The sequence below is a fragment of the Neopsephotus bourkii genome, unplaced genomic scaffold, assembly GCF_033783945.1.
Source record: "Neopsephotus bourkii isolate Nb327-2 ecotype Australia unplaced genomic scaffold, CSIRO-AGI_Nbou_v1 NB_1027, whole genome shotgun sequence".
Classification (NCBI taxonomy): Eukaryota; Metazoa; Chordata; class Aves; order Psittaciformes; family Psittacidae; genus Neopsephotus; species Neopsephotus bourkii.
Genome location: NW_026901516.1, coordinates 379,232 through 403,338, shown reverse-complemented (window position 1 = coordinate 403,338; position 24,107 = coordinate 379,232). Strand labels below are relative to the sequence as shown.

The 24,107-nt window shown below is 44.1% G+C and overlaps 1 protein-coding gene across 1 annotated transcript in view; it reads right to left on the bottom strand.

Annotated features, from left to right (window-relative positions):
- COLEC12 (collectin subfamily member 12) overlaps window positions 1-23,854 on the bottom strand; it is a 99,708-nt gene extending 75,854 nt beyond the window's left edge. Inside the window, exons 1-2 of the mRNA XM_061360459.1 lie at window positions 23,620-23,854; window positions 11,074-11,124 (exon numbers count right to left, since the gene is read on the bottom strand). Coding sequence (XP_061216443.1) covers window positions 11,074-11,124; window positions 23,620-23,626 — 58 coding nt within the window. The 5' untranslated portion in view covers window positions 23,627-23,854. The remainder of the gene's footprint in view (window positions 1-11,073; window positions 11,125-23,619) is intronic.
- Between the last annotated feature and the right edge of the window lie 253 nt (window positions 23,855-24,107).

Below are 24,107 nucleotides of genomic sequence, written 5' to 3'. Positions count from 1 at the left end.
AGGCATTTCCTTAAGCTACCAAACTTCTCTGACACATCTTGGTGGGCTCAGTACTGAACCTGAGGGCTAGGACATCATTTTTACCTTCTGCTAGACTACCCCTGACCTCATCCCTATGGGCAGGAGAAATGGGGGAAATCAGGGACAGAATTCCAGCTGAACACAAAAAGGATAGGAGACACCTCTGCTTTACTCCTGCTACTTCTTGAAAAGCAAAGGAGAATATGGTGTTCCCTTATGGCACCACGGACCAGCATCTCCACAATGCATGTTGTTTTCTGCACCTCAATGAAGTAAAATTTGAACCATGAACACCACACAAGGCAGAGGGAACTTCCACAGACATTGCTTCACACGCTGTTTTGGACCCTGCAGAAAGGATGTGTCTGATCTGGGACAAGCAGGGATGGAGCAAATAGGGGCTGAATTACAGGTCTCTGAACATGCATCTTTACTTTGATTCTGTTTGATGATCCAAGAGAGAGACAATGAAGACACGTCTACTCCTCTTCCTCCTGAAGCATTTCAGCTGGTTCAGACCCTCACACACATCAAACTTGCTGACAAACCTTTACACCTCAAATTTTTTCTCCTAATTTTAGCTAACTGTGACTAACAATTTAAAAAGGCACCAGTCTGAAAGTTTTGATATTTTGGAATGCTTTTTCAGCTCCTCTGTGATAAGCAGAGGAAGCAGATGTTGGTTTGTTTGCTTACCCTTAAAACTAAGCCAGATTGTGTATTCAACAGTCCTTGCCTCTGCTGCTTTCTGCAAGGCACTTTGAATAAAGAAATTTTGCATAACACTGCAATATGCATACAGCCGTTTTCATAAATCTGTAAAAGAGGTTAAACATGTACTATCATTAATTAAGCAGACACCTGCTTAAGGAGACAAGTAAGTTATGGAGCAACGTTGGCCTGTTTGAGGCAGAAGAGGAACTGTGACTGGTGACTTGGAACAGGGGGAGGACAAGAACCACCCTGTATTTGGCTTTCCAGACCCAGGGAACAATACACCCAGGAGCACATCTGGGGCAAAAAATTCTAGATGGGAAGTACCTGCAATCCAGCCCATGGGTCTGGGGTTTGTATATTTGAAGGCATGCTGTTAGGGAGTCCAACACACCGACCTAAATCCAGTTTGGATGCATCCATATGAAACGAAACACATAGTTTTAAATGTAAACACCTCTGCACACAAGCAGTGACATGCAGTAACTCCTGGGGACAAATGAATTTAGCTGTGCACAGATGCTGTGTTGAAACCTTGAGGGTGGGTGATCGGATTATTCTGGCTTCAGAGTGTTCAAAAAGTTAATTAAGAACAAGACCTCTCCCACTCCAAACCTAAGTCCTACAGGTCAGATGTAAAATGAAATCATCAGTTATGTGGAGCAATATATGACCTATTTCCATCTGAAGCAATTGATTTCTAGGGAGAAGGGAGGAAGTAAGAGAAATATCTCTTGGCTCTATGCAATACTATTTTTTGTAAGCAGATGATCCTCCATTATATGATAAAGCAGAAATGTATGTAAGGAATCTTACGTCACTATGTACACAGATGGTCTGAAATCATACCTTAACCTGTTAGCAAAATATATAAGGCAAGTATTTTTTCTGCCATTGAGCACTACAAAATGTAGCACTACAAAATGCAGCACTACAAAATGCAGGACCTTAACAAGCCTGTCAAGTAAAAGCATCCGTGTCCATTCCTACGCTAATTCAAAATATAGATCTCGGTAGAATTTTCCATGTTCCTGGCAAAGACCTTGGTAACAAGCACACAGATGTATGTTACCTAAAGCAAATCAATAAGCATTTTCCAAACTTTCAGAATTTCAACTTTCGAAGGATATGCAGCAGAACCCTGTTAAGCAGACCCTAGTGCCCAGACATCCTCAAAATGATCTACCCTCCATCTTTGTAGCATTACAAAATGCACATCAGAAAAGATGCCATGAAGTCCTCTTATGCTGGGCCTGAATGTCTGCACAAGACTTAACACAAAATCTCTTTAAAAGCCTTAGCTGGGTTGAAGAGAAGTGGATCCCTGTGTCTTGCACTCCTTGCATCTCCTACAAAACCTCCAGCTGCCTCCATCAGGAGTTACAAGCTGAACCACAAAACCCCCACATTCACGTTTTATTTATTTAAGGCATCGATATATCTCTCTCTCTGGCTGTGTGGATTTTCCAGATGCATTTCTGACCGAGCTGAAAGAATATCTGCAGGACACAAACCTCTGCACATACCCATTGCGCAACACTTGTCTGTACTGGCTCTGGGCACCAAGCAAGACTCCTTCCCGCTCACACCTCCCTCCTAGCCCCTCTATCCAGAATCTCAGCCCACTCACTTAACTCAGGCTAAAACAGGACAAACTGAAATTTCTTGGCTGCCTTACCTAGGTTTACCCATATGCAGAAGGTTAATAGAGACTGGATAAAATTTTATTTCATCTTTCCTTTAGCTAATCTTCTTGTACTGCAGCACAGCAGAGTTTTGGATTGGTTTTGGCTTAGCAAAGCAAGATACTGTTCCTTGTTAGTGTCTGCAACAGGCAAAATCAGCCCAAAATACTTAAGAGATTCTTTACTTGCACTATCCTCATTACTGTTCTCTCTCACAGGCATCCACATGCTTTCCCCAGCATTTAAACAGGACATAATATGTTATATTTTGCCAAGTTGGACAGAGCTTTGGATGACATGGTCTAGGGTGAGGCATCCCTGCCCATGGCTGGGGGCTGGAACTAGATGAACTTAAGGTCCTTTCCAACACTAACCATTCTATGATTCTATAATATCTATGTAGTAACTCAAAATGATCAGCAACATGACGCTCTTGCTCAGGATGGAAGTCCCTTCATGCAGCAGAGGTAGATGTCAAGGTTCCCTAAAGCAGGTGCAGTGACTCCCACCATATGACCTATATTCAGATTTCATATGGAAGTCAATCTCCAGACAAAAAAATTTTCTCTCTGAAAATCATCTAGAAATTTGTCAAGTACAACTACCTGATATACCACATTTATGGTGTCACCCATCTCAGGACAATGGCTGGGCTCAGAGCTGCTGAGTGTGATGCTGGGGGACAGCAGAGACCACTGGAACTGGGTTCAGGTCTAGGTCCAGATCTGGGTCTGGGCCAAGCTGGTGAGGTTTCACACCTTCCTTGTAGCGGCTCCCCTGGAAGCATGGGAAACTGGGCACTAGCCACACAGAGTCAGGGAAGCTTGATGTAATATTAAATGACATCTTATGTCAAAACATCATGGCACTTTTGTTCTAAAGCTTCTGAGAGTTCAGCAGACAAAACATCTTATTAGCAATTTAATCCAATCTTCCCCCTTCCCTGGGATGATGCTGAAGTGAACAGTAGGAGATAGGATTGCTCCTTTAACTGGAGCAAGCAGCAACGACTATAGGGGCTTTTGACCAAGGCAGCCAAAGACAGAGAGGGCTCCTAATCTGATAGCTAGGGGCTTATTCTATGAGGTAGTGCCTGTGTTTACCAGCATGTTTGTCAAGCTAACTTCTATCCACTCTTTGTCTTGGTAGCTGCTAATTAAAACATACAGCTCTTTGTTGTTAGCATACTTGCTCATAAATTGCTGACAAATTAATGGCAGCAGCACTGCTTTATGCAGATTGCATTTTCAGGGGCTTGGCTCAATTGGATACTGAGCTGTGTTTGCAAAGAGCTCTGTGCCCTGCAGAATCCAGGTGCGGGGATGTCACCTCTGCCACATCACTTAACATAGGTGTTAGAGCTCCAGGACATTTTCAGGAAATTCCCAAGAAATAGAAGGAATCTAGGATACCAGTATTAAGCAGCACACAACAGGTATGTGTTTTATGTAGCATGTGGATGTATCTAACAATCTATCCCCAAGGGAAAACAGCAGTCTCTTTTTTTATGAGACACCAGTGCACCTGTGCCGCTGGTAGTAAGTATACAGCACAACACCCTTCTGATGGGGAATAACTCTGAAGTTGGTACAGAAGAGCCAAAGACCAATTAGACACATTTGAGCACTTGCAACCTTACAGTTAACAGCACACAGTAAAGAGCAGAGTATAGTAACAGCTGGCTACAGATGCAGACTTGTATTTGGAATACAGCTTAAGAGGAGCTCAGGAGGAATGCTGGTGTGTGCTACAGTTCCACAGCAGCACTGTGAGAGTCCCCTAACAGGTACTTCCAACCATTTTTTCTTGAAGTTTTCATTTCTCCAAGTTTTTGTGTATTACTCCTTTGCATGGAAACATAATGGTGCTGAAAATTTTCCTTCCAAGACTTTAATTTCACAGGTAATTTTGTCATGAAGTTGAACAGCCCATAATGCAGCATAGGTGTTTTGGCAGCAAGCTGATATTACCAAACATCATTATTTGTCCAGCTAGTTTACAGGGAAATACATATAAAATCCCAGGTGTTGTTTTCAGTGTAGCCAGTGTTTTTCATTCCATTCAGAAATACAACATGCTGTTCAGCCCACACACCTATTTTATGGCTCTAATGAATAAAGAGAGAGCAAGATTTACACATCATGGTGACCACACCGCCTTGCAACGCGCCTCTAAAAGACAGCGATTGATCAAACAGGTATTGCTCCAAGCATGCAAATGCAATATATGAAGAAACATGTCAGGAATTTTAATTGTACTAGATAGGACAAACCCATAACTAAGAGAAAATAGATTGCCTACATTAAGAGCACACAGCTGGAATGACTTTAGTCCCCACGGCATTGCTAAGAGGCCTCTTTATGGGTTTGGATTAGAAGAATTGCCTTTAGCCAGGCACAGCAGGACAGGTTGGAAAGGGGCAGATCCAAATCCATGGATCTGAACAGCTCCTACAGCGCCTCAATAAGTCAGCACAGGACACACAGATCTGATAACTTTCTGGATCTCGCTATTACTGCCTGACACTGATGGATTAATCAGCAACTATTTTCCATCTTTAGGAGGACTGGTGGTTTTAAATTTGTGGTTTGGATATATCAGCAATAATCCATTTATCACCCATGTCTTTTATATTGCAAGAGATAGAGGCTACTGACAGAGGAGGACCGTGCTGGCAGCACACAGGCACCTTGACAGCTTGTGAGAACCTTGATGTTCCTCTGCAGTGGCAATACTACACACACGTCAGCCTTTGTTTATTTATCTATCAAGACTTCAACTCCCCCAGTATTCTGGAAAAAAAAGAAAGACAAAGAAACTTTTCACAGGCAGTCCCTCTGCATGCAGCCCCTGATGCATGGGACTGAAGCCCCAACACAAACCCAGGACACCCAAGAGTCCTGAGCTCTCCCCACTGCTCACGGCTCACCCCAGGAGAGGGCAATCTCAGCCCCTGCCACCTTACTGGCCATGGCAATTGAAAGTGTGGCTCCAAATGAAACTTCTCAGCCTAAAATGAACAGCCACATGGCCACCACCATTCAGTGGGGATTTAATTACCCCAGGATGCACACAGGCAAAATCCTCATCAGATAAATATGGCCAGATCAGTGAAGTGGAAGCAACATGCCCAACTTTCCTCTGGCTTTGTAAGTACTGGTGACCCTGTGACTTTTTATTAAGCCACATGATTACACGCTGCATGCATACATGTGAAAGAATGCCCAAGGAGGGACGTGGCTTGTGGCACCTGAAATCCCTCACTGGTCATTTACAAACCATAAAGAAAAGCTGACAAATTCCTAAAGCTTAGAATTACTTTTTTTCTTTTTGTTAGGAGCTTAAGGTTTGTATGGATCTAGCACACCACCAGGCCTTTTTCTGTGCATGTTATTACAGATATGAACAATAGCCTGGATTTATCCATACATAAGGACTGAAATTATTCCGTCTGTGCGTTGTTAATGAGTGAATGCTATTCCTGAACTATCACAAAATTCTAAGCCATGAGTTTTGCTTACCATAGTCATGGTTGAACTGCTATTTACAGGCAGAAAAAAAAAAGTATTTAAACCCTTTCCTGAAAAATTATTCCATTTCAGTTATCATTTATTACTGTAAACCATTCATAAGGCTCTTATCGTTTCATTCCTAAACCTCCCCAGCTGCATCCTATCAAAGGTGGAGAAATAATATATAGCTTCTCACTGTATAAAATATTATAAACAATATATAGTGAGAAAGCAGTTATTAAATGGATTTAGTTTAGGCTGCTCCCGAGCCACTCGTGAAGGAAAAAAATCTTATTTTCCAAATATGTTGTTAAACACCTTTTACCCCCCCCCCCCCCACCTCTTTTTAGTGTAGCAGATTTCATTACTGTGTGGCACGATGATTCATCCATTTCTGATCCAGAAATCTCTAGATTTAATTCTCACACCTGAAATAATGCTCAGGAGCTAGACTGGCATGAGCACACAGAAGTGACATCCTGACGCAGACATCTCTTACATACTGTATGGAAGATACCTAAAAATATACCCACCTTACTTGATAGGAACCCCAATTAATTTTTATCCCTCCTTTCCTAACAGCTGTTGACTTACAGGGTGTGGGGAAGACCAGAGGGCCAGTGCCTTGGTGTACACTGGAGATACCTGGGGACACACAGGACTGTCCCCTACCAATGGCTCAGCCCCCATGGCAGAGGAGTGAGAAGGTGAAGGCGAGGAGGACCCTGACTCATGATCTAGAGCATAAGGGTGACTGATATGAGTCTCACTGTGAAGTACAAGCTTACAGCCTCCAATTCTGGCTGTGTTTGCCAAGGGCAAGGGGTAATGATCTTACACAAGCTGTTTAGTCTTCTACTTATCTATAGTGCACTGGCCCTATCTTCTGATTCCTTGAGAGGTTTCTCTTCATCAGCAGGGTTTTCAGCCCATTTCTTCAAAGCCTGTTTTCTAAAACATTGACAAGTGTGCTTTGCAACAGTTCAGAGGACATTCCCTTTGACAGCTCAACAACTATGTCCTTTGCATTCAGCTGTTTGATATTGTATTGTAACTTGCAATGAATAATTTCACATTGAAATTTCTACGTTAAATACTCTGTTCAGTAAAGTGCAGGTTTTAAGATCTAAAACATTAACATAAAAAAAACCAAATTCAAAATGATCTCTATATCTATTACCTGGGAATGCCACAAACTAGGAAGACAGGCCACCTCGGAGTCCATTAGTTCCTTTCAATTTCCTCATCTGTGCCTATGCCCAGAACCTGAATCTCAGAGTCAAAACCCTGCCATAAAGAGATGTCACCCTGCTGCCATCTAGACACTAGCCTAAGCTCTCAGGCCTGAGATTTAGCACCCCAAAAGTATGTAATATTGAAAAGCAAGTTTTGCTCTTTCTTCATTCATTCTTTCCCAAAGTGGAGTGTGCATGGGGTGGTGCAAACCAATGACGCTGACTGACGAAAGAGTTAACATTTCGTTAAGTTATGCCTAACTGGATAGGCATAACTTGTTATCTGGAGCAGATAGCTTCAAAGCAGCCTGAGCAGTGACTGATGATGAAGTAACCATGATAAGAAACACGCTTCCTCACGTGCTTTTTCAGTGCAGTAATCTGGAGGCACTGCAGCTGAGCATCGCATTTCTGGCAGTGTCCCTGCACATCTGTAGCATCCATTGAGAAGAAGTAAACAGCATCAGTCAGCTGGAAAGAGCACTTTCCTCAACCCCCCCTGCCCCCCGGATTCCCTGTGGCAAAAAAGGAGAAGCGGTGCAGGATATTGTGTATTCAGTCCTCTTTTCAAAAGCTCCTTCCCCAAAATGAACACTGTTGAAGAATGCTTCTGTCCCTCCTTCCCCCTGCAGATCTCTTCCTCCCTTGAACCAAACTACAGTCTCCAGCAACACGGCAGCTAATAATAAACTCCTCAGCTGAACTCTAGGAAAGCAGTTTGATCAAGGCTTTGCCTGCCAAGTGCTGACCCACACATGTTCCCAGCTGCCAGCAGTGACTCACTGCAATCCATGTTTTTTACAAACCAGTTGTGCTTTAGCCATCTCCCCCTTGAATACATTTTGCTCCAAACAAGGCCTCACACTTCCAAATGATGGAGTCAAAGGCACTTAAGTCATGGACCTCTGACCATGTCTCATGTCAACAGCACACAGAGGGAGTACTCTGGTCACAATATATTAACACCACTTCCCTTAGACCACGGCTCCTGAAACAAAAACCCCACTGCTGCATTTATTGCTGCCCACTCCAGGAGGCTGTACATGAACAGCACTGGGATTTCTGCAGTGCCAGCCAGTAGGCAGGATGGGACTCCTTTCAAGATGACTTTTTATCAGAATTTGGTTCTTGCCTTGGGTTTCCCCTACATTGAGCTCTCTTACCAGTGAGGACACAACGCAAAGAGGGAACACCAGTTGGGACAGCAGACTTAACATTTCTGACTGGTCAAGCAGGAGCTTGAACTACTAAGATGCATTTCTGCCCCAAGAACAACCTCTGGTGCTTCATTGGAAATGCTGATGCAGCTGGCCAGTGAATTTGGAGCTCTTTAAAGACATGCATATCACCTTACTAAATGGAGGATCTTAGTGCCAGGTGAAGCAGCCAGCACTGCTGAAGGCATATGGCTCCCACTCCCACCAGAGGTTGCTCAGAGGCTGCCTGGAAATGCAGTGAGAACTGCAGAAATGGGAATGCACTGAGTTGGGTTTTCTGAAGGAGGGGGAACAACCCATCTATTTGAGAGGCTGGGAAAGCTGGGGCTGTTCAGCCTGGAGAAGAGAAGGCTGCGTGGAGACCTCATAGCAGCCTTCCAGTATCTGAAGAGGGCCTACAGGGATGCCGGGGAGGGACTCTTCATTAAGGACTGTAGTGATAAGACAAGGGGTAATGGGTTAAAACTTAAACAGGGGAAGTTTAGATTGGATATAAGGAAGAAGTTCTTTACTGTAAGGGTGGTGAGGCACTGGAATGGGTTGCCCAAGGAAGTTGTGAATGCTCCATCCCTGGTGGTGCTCAAGGCCAGGTTGGACAGAGCCTTGGGTGACATGGTTTAGTGTGAGGTGTCCCTGCCCATGGCAGGGGGGTTGGAACTTGATTATCTTAAGGTCCTTTCTAACCCAAACTGTTCTGATTTATGAGTGCTTGCAGGCAAACAGCACAAGTGCTGGTGGAGGGATGTAGGGAAACCAGGTCCACCTAGTTCCTCCATGTGCTGCCCCATGATGCTGGGAAAGATGAGGAAGGGGAAACAGGAAGAAGTTTGGGCTCAGAAATAGTATGGAGAAAGAAAGCTTCTTAGATCACTACACCACTGAGTTACACAACTCTCACCAGTGCCAATGCTACGGCTTCATAACCCCTATTCACCCTTTAGCTGAGGCTCTTCTGCAGATGTCTGCAGATGTCTGCACTGCAAGCATCTGGGACAGTTCCCTGACCACAGTCATGTTTTCATGAAGGAGAAGTGCGTTATGATTGTTTCCTAAGGGTAGAACTACCCTGTCTTCTTTTGTGGTGAAGTCTCTTTCTCCTGCCACTGCCAGACTGCTGGCCCTCTCTTCCCTCCTGCCACATCACCAAGCACAACAGCACAAGCATTTCTGGAAATGCTCAGATAAACCTTGCATTTCTAAGGGAAGAAATAACTCACACTGGTAGACCACATTACCCAGGAGAAAGAAATGAAAGCAACATGCAAAAGTCCCATCATGCGCATCACAACAGTGCACTTACTATTGGGATAGTAAGGACAGTGAAGCGCTCGCTCCTTGCTAAAACCTGCCACAGTTCACTGCAAGAGCATGCTGACCAGGGATAGCTAGGTAGCGGGCAACACAGAGGAAAGCTATTTTTATAGGTGGTAATGAATCCAGCTGGAGATGACAGAAATGAACAGTTCACATTTCTTCCCATTTCTCAAGATTTTATTTTTTTTATGTTCCAGGGCCTAATAAAAAAAAAAAAAATATAAAAAATGAAAGAAAAAACCCCTGTGTGCAGCCTTATGGCAGGACTTTCCAAGCCACAGATGCTGGCTCTGTGGTTGGCTGATCTATCCAAAATAAAGCTCAACAGCAGGGAGCGGAGGAGTAGTTCAGGGGGGAGAAGAGGTCATGCGAATGTGCTCCCCACCTCTTGAATGCTGCATCTCCTTACACTGCCTCCCCCTGCTCGGAAGGGATTGTTGACTTATTTTTCATTTTCAGCCTGCCTTTCCTATCCGTTTGCCAAGTGGGGTTGTTCAGAGTGACTCTTGCTGCAGCCATTTTCCCAGGAGGGAAAAAATAAGGTGAACTTTTATCCTGATGGCTTACAGCTGAAAAGGCAGATAGCAGCTTGAATGATGAGACCCCCTGGCTGCTCCAAGAAAGAGTCGGTGCTGTGGGAGCTCAGAGGACACCATGTCACCTCCCTGTGCTTGTAGGAGTAGCATTCAGCTGCCTTGGGCAGAGACTGAAATGTTACCCTGAGGGAAAGAGCACGGGAGCCTAGAAAAGAGGATTCTTGAAGGCTGCTGACCCCTGTACAGAGATGTACTTCTTCACACAATAAAAGGAAAGAAAGTGGGAAAAGGAAAGAAAGAGACTGACCTCATTTTACTAATTTTTGACACCACAGTACATTCATATCATATACTTTTACTTCTTTTTTGAGAGGGGTGCACAGCATATCTCCTGTCACAGTTGGCAGTACAGCTTCCGCGAGTCTACAGGAGGTTCCATGCCACTGGTACTGGGAAAACCTACAAACCCTACTGCACATTGGTCTGTGGGCCAAAGGAAAGCTCAAATGGGCAAGGGACATGGAAGAGGTGTGGAGCCTTTTTAGCAGCCAGCACATTAATTTCTGTTCAGGCATTGGCTTCAGGTTTGTAATGCTAGTGATTAAGTAACGAAACCAATCACTTGCTTCAGATCAGGGCTATTGCTGAAGTGTGTGCTTGCCAAGAAAATAAACCAAGTCTAAAAATCACACCTTCCACTGGGCAGATATTAGGCTGAAGTGGGTAACAGGACTGTACCTGCATGTTTGATGCTGCCAGCAAGGGAGGTTTTCATAGCAAGTGTTTGGCTTACCATAAGCACTATGCAATAGCAAGCTGAAAGATCTGCTGCCACTTACCAAACCTCTTGTAGCCGAAGGACTGTACCTCCTCCTCCTCTGCAAAATCGTCTGGAGAAAACAGAAAGACAAGAACAGATTACTACTACTACCACTGGAAAAAGATGGGAAGTTTTTACAGAGTCAAATTCATAAATTAATGTGAGTTTAATTGATCTGTAAGTCATGTTACCGATCTTCCCCTCCACCGCTCATATCCCACCTCTGTCCCCGAGTAGAAAAGGCAGTTCAGAGCCTTTCCCTGAGCTGGTGTCCCAAAAGGAAATCAAGACTACAAATGGTTTATCAGCTGGCACCTACCCTGAGGCCTGCTTATCCATCTATGTACACACTGGAGCAGACATGCCTCTTATCACAATGATGGCCACAATTGTCACAAGCATGCTGCTTGGGCAGGCTCATCTGGAGCACGGCACTTGCTCCACCCCACCACTGCCTATGCCACCCAGGCAGTTGGGCTTGGGTTATACGTGCACAAGCTGGGCTGCCTGCACAAAGTGCTACACATTGCTGTGCTGAGTAATGAGGAGTCAGAGGCAATGGCTGTCTGTCCATCCACTACCTCCCATGGGTGCTAGCTTGGCCTGAAGAGGTATGATCCAATAAAAAACTGGAAACAGAACTGATAACCTCAAACAGATGAGAAAAATAAACACCCTTTAAGCCCTTTTGTTCTCATCTTCACCAGCCAGCAAGCAATAAAATGCTAATAATCTCAAGGTTTTTTTGGTTTGGTATTTTGTCAGAAGCTTAATTTCTCTCCATTTCTTTCCAGCAGCAAAGGAAAAGGCTGGCATCAGCAGAAGAAACACACCCATGACTTCTTTAAAAGGATATGTTTGTGTTTGTGTGTTCAGCTGCCTTCTACCAATACAACTCCTCTTTCTGCTGAGCAGGAAGGGCAAGAGCCCTGCCTCATCACCAGCACCAGGCTTTGCAACAGGAGACCAACTGCCAGGGAGGGCAGCACAGGCTGCTCATCTCCTGCTTCCCTGCTTCCCAGGGGGACCAGAGTAGACCCATTCCCCCTTCTCCAAGCACCACTGCAAGTTGGGGTAAGACTCTGCAGGGCTCTTTTTAAACAGGACCTAGGACACAGCTTCCCAAACTGTGGCTGGTGGTTTGCAGCCCAGTGCTGCACTGGGAAACCACATTTCTGAGCAGAAGGGTGGTGTCCTGGGTTCTGCAGTAGCAGTCAATTTTTCTCCTTCTTAGTAGCTGGTGCAGCGCTGTGTTTTGACTTTCAGCCTGGGAACAGTGCTGTTAACACCGATGTTTTTAGTTACTGCTCAAATGATTTGGTTTGGCCAAGGACTTTGTAAGCCTCATGCTCTGCCAGGGAGGAGAGAAGCCGAGAGGAAGCAGAGACAGGACACCTGACCCAAACTGACCAAAGAGGTATTCCATACCACAGCACGTCATGCCCAGGATGTAACTGAGAGTTACCCAGAAGGGCCAGGACTGCAGGGCTGGACGAGGTATTGGTCAGTGCTTGGTTGGGTGGGGTGAGTTACTGGTCAGCTGGTGCTGAGGTGTTGTATTCTCTTCCCTTGTTATTTCCTTTATTATTGTTATTAGTGGTGGTAGCAGCAGTGATTTGTGTTATACCTTAGTTACTAAACTGTTCTTATCTCAACCCATGGGAGTTGCATTCGTTTTTTTATTCTCCTTCCCATCCCTCCGGGAGCAGGGGGAAGGCAAAAAAGGGGGTAGAATGAGAGAGCGACTGCATGATTTATGGCTGACTTTGTTAAAACCACGACAGGTGGAGACAAGCCTCCCTCCACACTGTGAAAAACACCCACCATCATGAGCTTACAGCAATCCCCACTCTCCAAAACCCAGGCTGTTGTTTTCATTGCAGCAGAGGGGAGGCAGACACAACACCCTAGGGAGCTTCAGTGATGCCCACTATCTTCCAGCATGGGATGCTGAAGAAGCCTATTCGCAACCTCTCCATCCAAGACCTGTCCCTGACATGAGATGTGAAGGAAACAGAAGCTCAAAGCCAGTCAAGCACTTCACCAGAAGGAACACTTAGTGAGCGTCAGGGGAAAAGGAAGCTCAAAGCAGATAAACAGACATGGTGGAGTGAGAGGTCGGTGTTCAGTTAGACGTTTACTGTCCACAGACTTACTGCATCTTGAGACTGGGCTAACTAGTGCGACAGCTAACTTGGGTCAAACTAAAGCCTTCTGGGGATGAATCTGATGGTGAAGTAAAGGTATGGTACACATCCAGACCCAAATCATTTGAGTGTATGCCCAGCAAGAAATCTAACCTCCACCTCCTTCTGAGTTGCAAGGTGCCATGCACAAAAGCATGAGGGAGACATTTCCTGAAGCAGCAAAGAAGTCCATGACATGCATAATTTTACAGAATGACAGCCTTTAATCGGACACCACTTTTGATAAAATAGCTCAAAACTCATGTTCTTCCCCAGGTAAAATGTTTTGTTCACTGCCAGAGGCACTCCTGTCTGTATCTTAGGCTACACCCCCCAGTTCAGATGTGCATTTAAGAAAGGGAAGAACCTTTTCATAAGGAAGAACCAATGGACACTCTTCAGGCAAAACAAACACATTCTGATTTTGAAGGCAGAAAGAAACCTTTAAAAAAGCAAACCCAACAAACGCCTGCAATTGTACCAAATGTTATCTGAAGACAAGGTCACCCAACAAAACATGACAAGTACTAATAAGCCATAAACAGTCAACCACCAAGCTTCTTATCCCACAATTGAACTACTCAGGAAAGGTCTTCCCCTCTTGCACAAAAGATAAAACGCTGCACAAAAAAGATACCAGCTCCAGAGCCCTCAGCTTCCTGCCCTCTTCTGCTATCAGGGCTGAAACACAATTCACCTCTTTTGTTTCTAAGAAGCATAACCTGGTTTATCCAACCCATATCTGACATACACAGCCAGGCTGTTTAAATCACGTGCCTTCATCCTATGTCACATCTACAAAACCTTCCTCCCAGGCTGCCAGACTCTTCCCTGTTCTTTAGTTTTTCATGCTTAGCCCAACAGCATTGCTCTGGCCATGCATTAGAATTGTAGAATCATAGACTGGTTAAGGTTGGAAAGGACCTTAAGATCATCTAGTTCTAACCCCCCTGCCATTGGCAGGGACACCTTGCACGAAATCATGTCACCCAAGTTTATTAAAATGTTTTTGTTTCTTTGGACTTTTTATATTTGCATACTATTATATATGTTTCATACACATATATACAATATACATTTATATACACACTTGCATATTTTCTAAATATATATATATTTATACTTTCTAATGTTTGCAACAGTGCATGCCCTGCTTGCTAGGGATGATTTTTCTTTTTTCCTCAGCTTTGAATACTTTAGGATTATTCATTAATCTCCCAGTTTTGAAGAGTGCTTGTGACACTTGGAACAAAGAAGTGGAGACGGACATGGACAGTTTTGTCACCTGGTGACCTAGCTCCTTGCTTACTAAAATCTGAAACATCACAGAAAACCTTTTCAATCCTTATGTGTTGATCTAGCAATATGCAGCAATGTATTTAGAAGAAGCCTATTAAAGTTATTTAACAGACTAAGCTCAGTGGTCTTTCAGTCACAGCTGCCACTAGGCACTTGGATCAAATCATGGTTTACAATATAAACTGTAATGTAATGATTATAAGGAAAGTAAAGATGGGAGGAATAAATTAATAAACCAAGGTTAGACTAAATGTTCAGAAGTTAACAGCACTGTATCCTTTGGAAAAAGAGACTTGGATGGGTTGAAAGTCCTACTTCAAAAGAAAATGTGTTTGAAATACTAAATAAGAAGTTGACAAACAAGTCTATAAATTTGAGTCCCAAGGCAAAGCCATGTGCCCTGGACTGCTCCCCCCATGTCTTCTGGGCAGCATTGTGAAACTTGGCTCTCCGCTCCCTGTTCCAGTGCTAGAAATATCAAAGTTTTGTCACAGAGTTTACAAAAGATCTCAAAGCTTCCTGAAATCTTTGAATTGGGAAAATACACAAGAACCTACGTTTGTGTTGTAAAGGGAACAGCTTTTCTAGAGGAAACTAAGAAAATGTGATCTGTGATGAATTACAGAGGTTAAGAAAATACACGCCAAGTAGGAAAGCAAATAGTAAGAAAACATCCAGCATGTTTTTATGCCTTACGCTTTTAAAGGCAGTATCAGAAATTGGAGTGGAAAAAATACACAAGTTTTGAGCACCAGTGGCTGATATTACAAAAGGAGATTCTGCATTTTTACACCAGTGCTGCCCATACACCTGAGTGCGACTGCAACTGGTGTAAGAGGGTTTTGTTTGACATCGTGAAATGCATAGGTTAGAAATATTTTTCTTTAGTTTAAATCCAGCCCTTCCTGGTTACAGAGAGGACTGGAATGAGTGCAGTATTTCCGCTACATACATATACATTTAACGTATAGGCAAGGCTTATTTTCCTGGATGAAAAATACGAAAGGCAGATTCCTCATTGAAACAGACAATAAAGCAGATGTCCCAGACAGAAGAATTAACTCTTTAGTGCTGGGAAGACCAGACACAGTTTAGTTAAGAGCTGCTCTACCAAGCTCCTAGCTGTGAGCTGAAAGATAGAGAATCCAGAATAAGAAAGATGAAGCAACATGAAAAGCTGGTTAAAATGTAATTTCTTATTACACTGACTTCTATTGAGCTCTGGCAGAAAGAAGGTCCATAAAAAAGGTGAACTTTGGGCAGAACAGAAACATATGTGAGCAACCAATTGTATTTAACCGTGTAGCAAAAGACCACCAGAGAGCTCCTGTTTCATCAGGTTTACAAGAGTCTCCTTGGAGGCTGCAACAGATTGTCACGCAGAGCTTATAGCAAAACACTAAAAATAAGTGGCTTGCTGTAGCTGAGCAGCAGCACAACAAATATTTTAGGGAGTCAGTATAAAGCAAGAGCTCTGGTCAAAAAAAACACCCCAATCTTTGAGATATTTGGGCTATATTCACACCCAACCAAGTAACAATGCTAAATTCTGCTTGCCCTATAGTTATGAATTATCACTGCAACACCTCTAATACAGTTGTAGAGTTAAACAAGTTACAGTAAAACCCTTCAAGGGAGTGGAAATTCAAAAAAGCAGTTCAGCTGTGGATTAACACAGCAAACAGAGGGAATTCATTTAATCTAAAACAAATTAGACTCTCATTTGATTAATTTGCTAGAGGCAAAGCAAAAATCTGTGGAGTAGAACTGTGTAATTTCTACTTCTTGTTCTTAAATCTTAAATAAATTAATCATGGACCACTTACGAGTCACTCCGAGGTCAAGTAAGAAAGAGCTGGCCTGGAGCCAGAAAGGATGCCAAATCTGCCCCGGGACTATATGGGGCCTATAACCACTGCATCACTCAGTCCTGTTGCGGGAATAGCACCAGATCTGAGGAGCCTTTGGTGCAAGGTGATTTTAGGGAAATTGTTTCCATTTTATCCCCTTCCTTTTGTGGGTGTCAGTGTTGGCATACACAAGGTGTTACATACGTCCAGGTGTCACCTTTTAACAGTACACCCCACTCAGCCATTTAAAGAGCATTAACTTAATGAAGCAAACAAGAACTCAGAACCATTAGAGATGCTGGGCTGTATGGCGGCTGCAGACACATCCTCTCCAATCATTTCTATAACTTTTATGTGCACTAAAGATGGGTTCTAAGTCTGTTTAAAGACTTTGTTTGAAGTCTTGAATTAAGAAAAGACACCAATATTCTACACTATATTTAAAAATCTGGGCAAATCTATTTCAGGAGAGAATGAGGCATCTGAGCTGAAAATCATCATGCCAAGTTTCAATTCAGATTTTAGAAGTTCCTTTATAATCCTTCTGAAAATTCAATTTACAGTACATTAGAACTTACCCCTAAATACCACGCTGGGAACTCAGGGCTATAAGATTAATTTGTAGTAACAATGATATCCAGTGTGAGAGTTTCCTTTAAAATAAATCTCCCAAAGAGCTTTAATAGCTGGGGCCCTGCCTTTCCCACTGACTTAATGGGAACTACATAGTTATATCCCAGTGCAACTCTGTAAAATTAATTTTATTATCAAAACCAGATTATTTTTTTTTTTGGTACAGTTGGAAAGAAACTGTGCCCATTATTTGAAAATGGTGATACTCCTCTCTTTAACCCATAAACCATTATGGATGGAGAACTCTGCTCCGAACCACACAAGTGCATCTCCATGAGGGACTGCTTACAGTGTCCAAAAGCTACTTCTGCCCTCTCTCCATCTCAGCCTTCTCATGGAAAGGAAAAACTTATCCACTTGTGAGGTTTCTGTAATATTAACAACTGTTCAGACAGATGAGAACAGTGAACACCAATATCTTTCTCAAAACACATTTCAAAAGCTTTTTGAGCAGCTACCACATTTATATGCATTTCTGGTCACTATTAACTGGGTCTACATTCAAAGTACTGACCTAGAGGTGAAACTGAGCCAGCAGAAGCACAGCAAGCAGCTGTGGCCTTCAGATATTGATGATTTCATCAGTCTGATCGGTTTCCACAGCTTTTATTCTGGACAGTCTCCTGCTTATGCTAACAGGCTGCTCATTCCCCTGTCTCTTCACAGATGCTTTGTTTCACTTGTCCTCTTCTTCTGCCTTTCTCTGCTTTTTCCTTGTAGCCCCTTTTCATGCTCAACCCTTTCTTCCTGAATCAATTTTCATGAGTCCTGTGTCGTAAAAACCTACCCCACTCTTAAAACGGTTCCCAACTGACAAGGTCCCAAGCCAACACATCATGCTTACTGCATCACTGTTGTTGGCTGTATGGTGCCTTCATTTTCCAACAAATCCTTTGTCCAACTTGTCACATAGTACACTCATTCAAATGGGGCTTACATGGATACTGCATTTGCAGAGGACCTAGTCTTTAGGGGTGTTGTGGCAGAGGTTCAGCTGAGGAAGTCCTGGAAGAGATCCCACCTCCCCACATCCCAAAACATCCTTTGGGATGTCATCTGGGCCTGGATTCTGGCAACAGGACAAAGGTTTTTCCCCACCTCTGTCATTCAGGCAGCTCATCTGGGAATTTGTCTGTTTTCAGTATCACAAGAAAGAAGAAGCAAGGTCCCAGATCAGAGATCTTCTCTTGACACATTAGCTAGGACTTGGATTGTGTCTCTCATCACCTAACCATGCATAAACCAAACAAAACATGACAAACGGGTGCACTGTAATATTGGGGTCTTGAACTATTCCGCCACTGCTATGTCCAAAAAATGTGAGAGCTCACATTAAGAATAAAAAAACAAAGCAAAACAAAATAAAACAAAAAAAAAGATTAAGAAAATCCAGAAATTGCTCTGGTTTTGCTTTTCAGGCTCAAAATGAAAAGTGTACATTGGGGTGTTTCTTAGCCTGTCAGTGCTGCAGACCATTGCTACAGCACTGGGGTCAGGACCAGCTGCATGGTGCAGAGGGTTGACCTTAGAAGTTAAAAGTTTAAATCATATCGTATTTCATTGTAATGATTTAAGAGCAAACAGATCTGTTCTCATTAGTGCACTGAAAAATTGTGCCCCCTGTCTATATGTCAGAGGAGGCAATTAACAACAGCATTAAAATGGCATACACATTCCTAACAACACACGTCTCTATTACCTCCCATAACTCATTCACTTTGTTCCCCAGTGACGTCGCAGTCTTCACCTCAAATTTATGCACCGAAAGGGACTGCAGTTGTAGGTGGAAGCAGTCAGATTCCGAAGGCAATTCATCTTAGGCTGGTCCCTCACTTGTACAGACCACATTCACATTATTCGGAGGATCAGGTTCACTTTCAGTGCCTGGTGAAAAGCCTCTTTATTTTGCTTTCCAAGGGGGAAGGCTGTAAGGAGGGAATCTCTTCTGACACACAGAACCTCAGGATAAGGAACGTTTTGTGAAGCTGAAGATAACTGGGCACACATCCTTCACAGCACTGAACTGCTTTTATCCTTGACATTTCCTCCAGTTCTCTTTCTTTATTTTACTTCGTTTCCTCTGCAAGGCCTGACCAGCTCTATCTCTCTTCAAGATCACCTTTCCCTCCTTATCCTAGCAGGCAAAGGCGTTTGCACCTCTGGGCACAATGGTCTTCGAGTGCAGATCTAAGCAAACTGCTCAGCGATTGTGACTAAAAAGGGCTCTATTCTGCTCTCACCTGTAGCAAAGTCAGCCTGGAATAAATTTATGCTACCCAAAGCAGCAGAAGAAAGAGCCACAGGAGATTTTAAACAACTCTCTTCTTCACAGGGATAGGCTTGCTCATGCTATTCTTAGTCCAACATGGATGGTTAAGGTAGAATACTAAAAGTGAAGAAGTGATTACTGAAAATATTCCTCTCATAATTAGCTTATATGCTAATTCTGTTCAATATCCATTGTAGTGGTACAGTAATATTTCTATCTGTGAAATAATGGATTTCTCTTGTTTTCACAAATTCTAACACTCCGCTTTTCTCTATACTCTTAATAAAAATCTCCTTTGACACATGCTTGCTTGATCCTCTTTCTAATTCATCTGTGCTACCAACCAATTCAGGATACACACTGACTGTATAGTAGCATTGCTTGGGATTTGTTCTGCATTGTATCACACATTTATTATAACTGCTCATGCCTTTGAACTTCTGCGGTAGGGTCCTGTGACATGTCCAACACACACCACTCAGAGCTCCTGCATATGTTTCATGTTTATGTCACTATATTCATACAAGCTCTGTTACAACTGGCCTAAGTAAAGGTTACTGGATCACTCCACTTCTAATCCTTGGTTTTCAGATGCTTTCTGGCTTCTGCAGAATGCTCAGGACTGGATTTTTTTGAAACCTGCTATTTGCAGATGCCTGTGCATTTGATTTTGTGCACGTGAAGATTACAGAGAAAGACCTTTTCTCCTGTATTAGAAAATTAGAACATTCATTCCTTTATATTGTAAAAATAGCAATGTCATCAGAACAGAGGAAAGACAAAAGCTGTCAATAATGTAAACGTCATATAAATAGGTTATTTGTTTTAAATTTTCAAGGCAGCTGAGAAAGAGCAACTGAATTTGCATGTGCACTCAGCTCTTCCAAACGGAAGCTCTACCTGCAGATTGCATCCGGGCTCCAAGTTAAAACATAGAATGAATGATTTTCAGATATAAGGAAGAAATTTTTGTGATTAGTGTGGTGAAAACTGTCACAGGCTGCCCAGAGAGGTGGCAGATGCCCCATCCCTGGAAACATTCAAGGTCAGGTTGGATGCAGCTATGAGCAACCTGATTGAGTTGAAGATGTCCCTGCTAGATCAGATGATCTTTAAGGGTCCCTTCCCACACAAACTATTCTATGAAATATAGGCTGATGTGCCATTAATTGTCTGTTAAAGTGTACACTTTATAAGGAAAACTTGAGGTAAACCTAGCTGGCACATCCAATGAAAGCTCAATATACTCTATGTACTGAAAACTATGTGCAGAAAGCATATGGCGCTTTTGAGGCAAACGACACTAAGCTAGGCACCCAGACTAGACTACTCCTGAGGCAAGGGCTGGCTTCACCAGTTTCAGTGGAACACAACAAAGGATGAACCTGTCTCACTGTTTCACTCCATGTGTCTTTTTTTAAGCAAGAGGAACTTCACAGGAAAGTGTATTTGGTCACATTCCAGTTCTCAAGCACGACACCAGATGTTTGTCCTCCAGAATCATCACAATACAAGTGGTACGTAGCAACAGGAGGAAGGAGGAGGAAGAAGAGTGGGAAGAAGCATCCGAGCTACCTTGGGTATCATAATTAAGAGCTTCTCTGTCATCCTGGAGCAAAAGTCCCAAAATGCCCACCTTGACTTTGTCATTGCCTGATTCGGGGCAGTAGTATTAAGTCATTACCCAAACAATATCCACATTTCAGATGAAAATAGTTATGACCAGTACTGCCATGACAGTGGTGATTACAGATACAGTTTGCAGTAATAATTACAAAATATATCACAGATATACAGAAAGAAGTTCTTAGTTTTAACAGCTCTTGTCCCTGTCTTAAATTAGGGCCAGTGGTTTTGAACATGTGGTGGTGTTTGACTATGAGGAAGCTGTTTTCATTTGTTTCCCAGGCAACAAACACTCATTCATACCCCAGTAAATAACTGTAACTTAGAAGTATCATTTGATAAAAATATATCTGACCCTAAAGCAGTCAAGTCTCTTTGTAAATCACATGAATTATTACTAAAGAGTATCACAAAGTTTCTGAGCTCAGTGTAGTTTGCTGGAAATAAAACTGCCAGCATATTAAACATAAACTTCAATTTGTTTTACTGATTTAAAACATAACACATTATGAATACCAGCAATGGAAAATATAATTTATTCCTTACAGATTTTTAGTGATGTAATTATTTAGATATTCCTCCATTCTCCAGAGAGGGTAGATACAGAGACAGCTGCAATCAACAGATCATTTGGATGTTATTGAGAAAAATGTGTAACTACACCAAGTCCTACAATTACTACCACCATCAAGTTTAAAGAGAAACTAGGAGAAAACAAGTCTGCACCCAGAAAAGGAAAGCACAGAGTCAAAATTTAGTTTGGCTCTCTGATTCCCGTAACACTGGCAATGGCACTTGATGTGATGTTTTGTTTGAAGTTTCTCTTTTCTCTTGCTATTAACACAGTCATCTAAGAGTTTACCTTTGTATGCTTTATTACTGATTTCTGCAACTCTGCAGGGAAAAGAAATAAGATGGCCTTGATTGCTCTTAGAGAAACTGAATAGTGATGGCTAGAAACCAGCATGAAGCATCTCCCTCTCTCTAGAGTGCAGGGCACCAACATGTGCTCCCAGCAGGAGTAACATCTTCCCTCCAAATGCCACTTCCCTGCTCTTCAAAGAGGTGGAACGGAAGGAGATACAAGTCACATTCTATCTTACTGCTGTCCTTGGATCTTTGCATCCCGCCTCCCCCCAAAACCAGTGCAGCCTCAGCCCTAGCAAAAACAGAACTTAAGGCTTTTGGTGGTAACAGGCAGGAGTTATAATACTGGATCCCCATTGTTTTTGTTTGTTCCTGCCATTACACTTATGCTGATAATGACAAGCTGATGACAAAACTTTTGGCACAAGTACCCCATAAATAAAGAACGTTGTAAATACATTATTTTTAATGTTACATGGCCCTGTAGAGACACCGTGCTGCAGCGCCAGGAGTAACTTGCATAGTGTGTGTGGGCTTGCAAAAATAACCCCCCAAAAAGCTTCTCCTCCCTTCAGGCAGCTATTCTGGCAAGTGAATAAATAATCACATCATTTGGTTTCCTGGGCTCTGGAAACTAAGTGTAACTATCATGACGTTTACTGGCCTCCTGGCATCTGGAATCAAACTCTGCAATCCAAGCACAGGCACATGGGTGCCCAAAGCAATTTTCTTATCCGCATGGGTTTTTTCCTTCCACCCTTTGAGTTTATTTTTACCTCTGAAGAAAAACTAGATGCAACTCTCACAAACTCCCAACTACTTCCTAAACTTTCCATTATGTCCTTTGATGTTTTCGTTGTAAGTATTCCCCAGAGTGTAAAGGCTCTCTGCCTTTTGCTGTAACGCTATCAATTTTCATAACCAGGAGGCTGTCTTGCAACCCCCCATATACATCTTTACTAGGTTACAGTCTACCAATTTGGCATCTGCTTCCTTATTTGATTTTAAAAGTGTGTAATACCTCTCTCTCAGTCACAACTTTGCAGGATCGGGCCAACCAGTAGAAGCGGCATGTTTCATGCATTTAAAACTAAAAAAAAAAAAAAGAAGCGGGGGGCAAAGAAAAAGGAAAGGAAACAAAGTTTCAGTTTTAACAGATGCAAAGCAAAGACCAAATATTTTCCAGTCGGTGGCTGTTGAGAAGAAATATGCCAAATACATTTCACAAGCCAGTTAAGCCTCTACTGGCACCTAATCACTGCCAGATGTTTAGAAGCAACACCAAGAACATCGCAAAGCGTTGCAAAATATAAACAAATAAATTGGGGAGAAAGAAAAGTCTTCTTCTGGGAGGGGGAAGAGAGAGAGAGAAGCGGGGTGCCGAGGGAAAACGCACTGGGGAGAGCACACATGACGGGGGACACACCGGGACACCCCAGCTCCCGGGACCGGACTGACCAGCACAAGCCAAACCGAAGGCGAGACCCGCTCTCTGTCTCTCCCGGTACCGGCTGCCTGCGCCCTGCCGATGTTCTGCCCGCAAAATGCCCGCACCGTGCCCTGCCCGTACCCTACCCACATACTGCCCTGCCTGCACCCTGCCCGAATCTTGCAGCAGCCTGTCCACATGGTGCGCTACCTTCACCCTGCCCGCACCCTGCAGTCCCTACCTGCGCCCTGCCTACACCCTACAGACGCTGCCTGCGCCCTGTCCGCCGCCTGCTCCATGCCTGCACACCCTTCCAGCATCCTGCCCGCACGCAGCCCTGCCCCTGCTCGGTGCCGGCTGCGCACGTGTGCGGGCAGCGGAGCGGGCGCCCGGCTCCCGTCCCTACCTTTCATCTTGGCGCCGGGGCGGGTCACATAGGACGGACGGGGAGCGGCGGGGGCTGCCGCCGGGAGCGGCGGGCTGGCGGGCGGGCAGCGCTCCCTGCCTATTGCCGGGCCATGCCGGGGGCCGGGCGCGCCCCGCCGCGGGCCCTGCTGCGCAGCCCCGGCCGCTGCCGCTGCCGCTCGCCGTCGCTCCTCGGCCGCCGGCGGCACCGCGCTCTCGCCGCCAGCCCCGAGCGGCCCGGCCCGGCCCCGCCTCCCTCCCTCCGCCCCGGGGAAGGGGCCGCGGCCGGGGCCGGCCGGGGGGGCGGGCCCGGGGCTTAGGCGGCGGCTGGGGATGGGGGTGTCGCAGCCCGCTCCTCAGCGCGCCGCGGAACCGTGGAGTACCCGTGGTGGGGGGGGGCCGTGGGCAGCAGGGCTTGTCCGTGGGGGGCAGCCCAGGACTGGACTTACAGGGCACCCACCGGGGGCCGGAGAGCTCGAGGGGGACGTG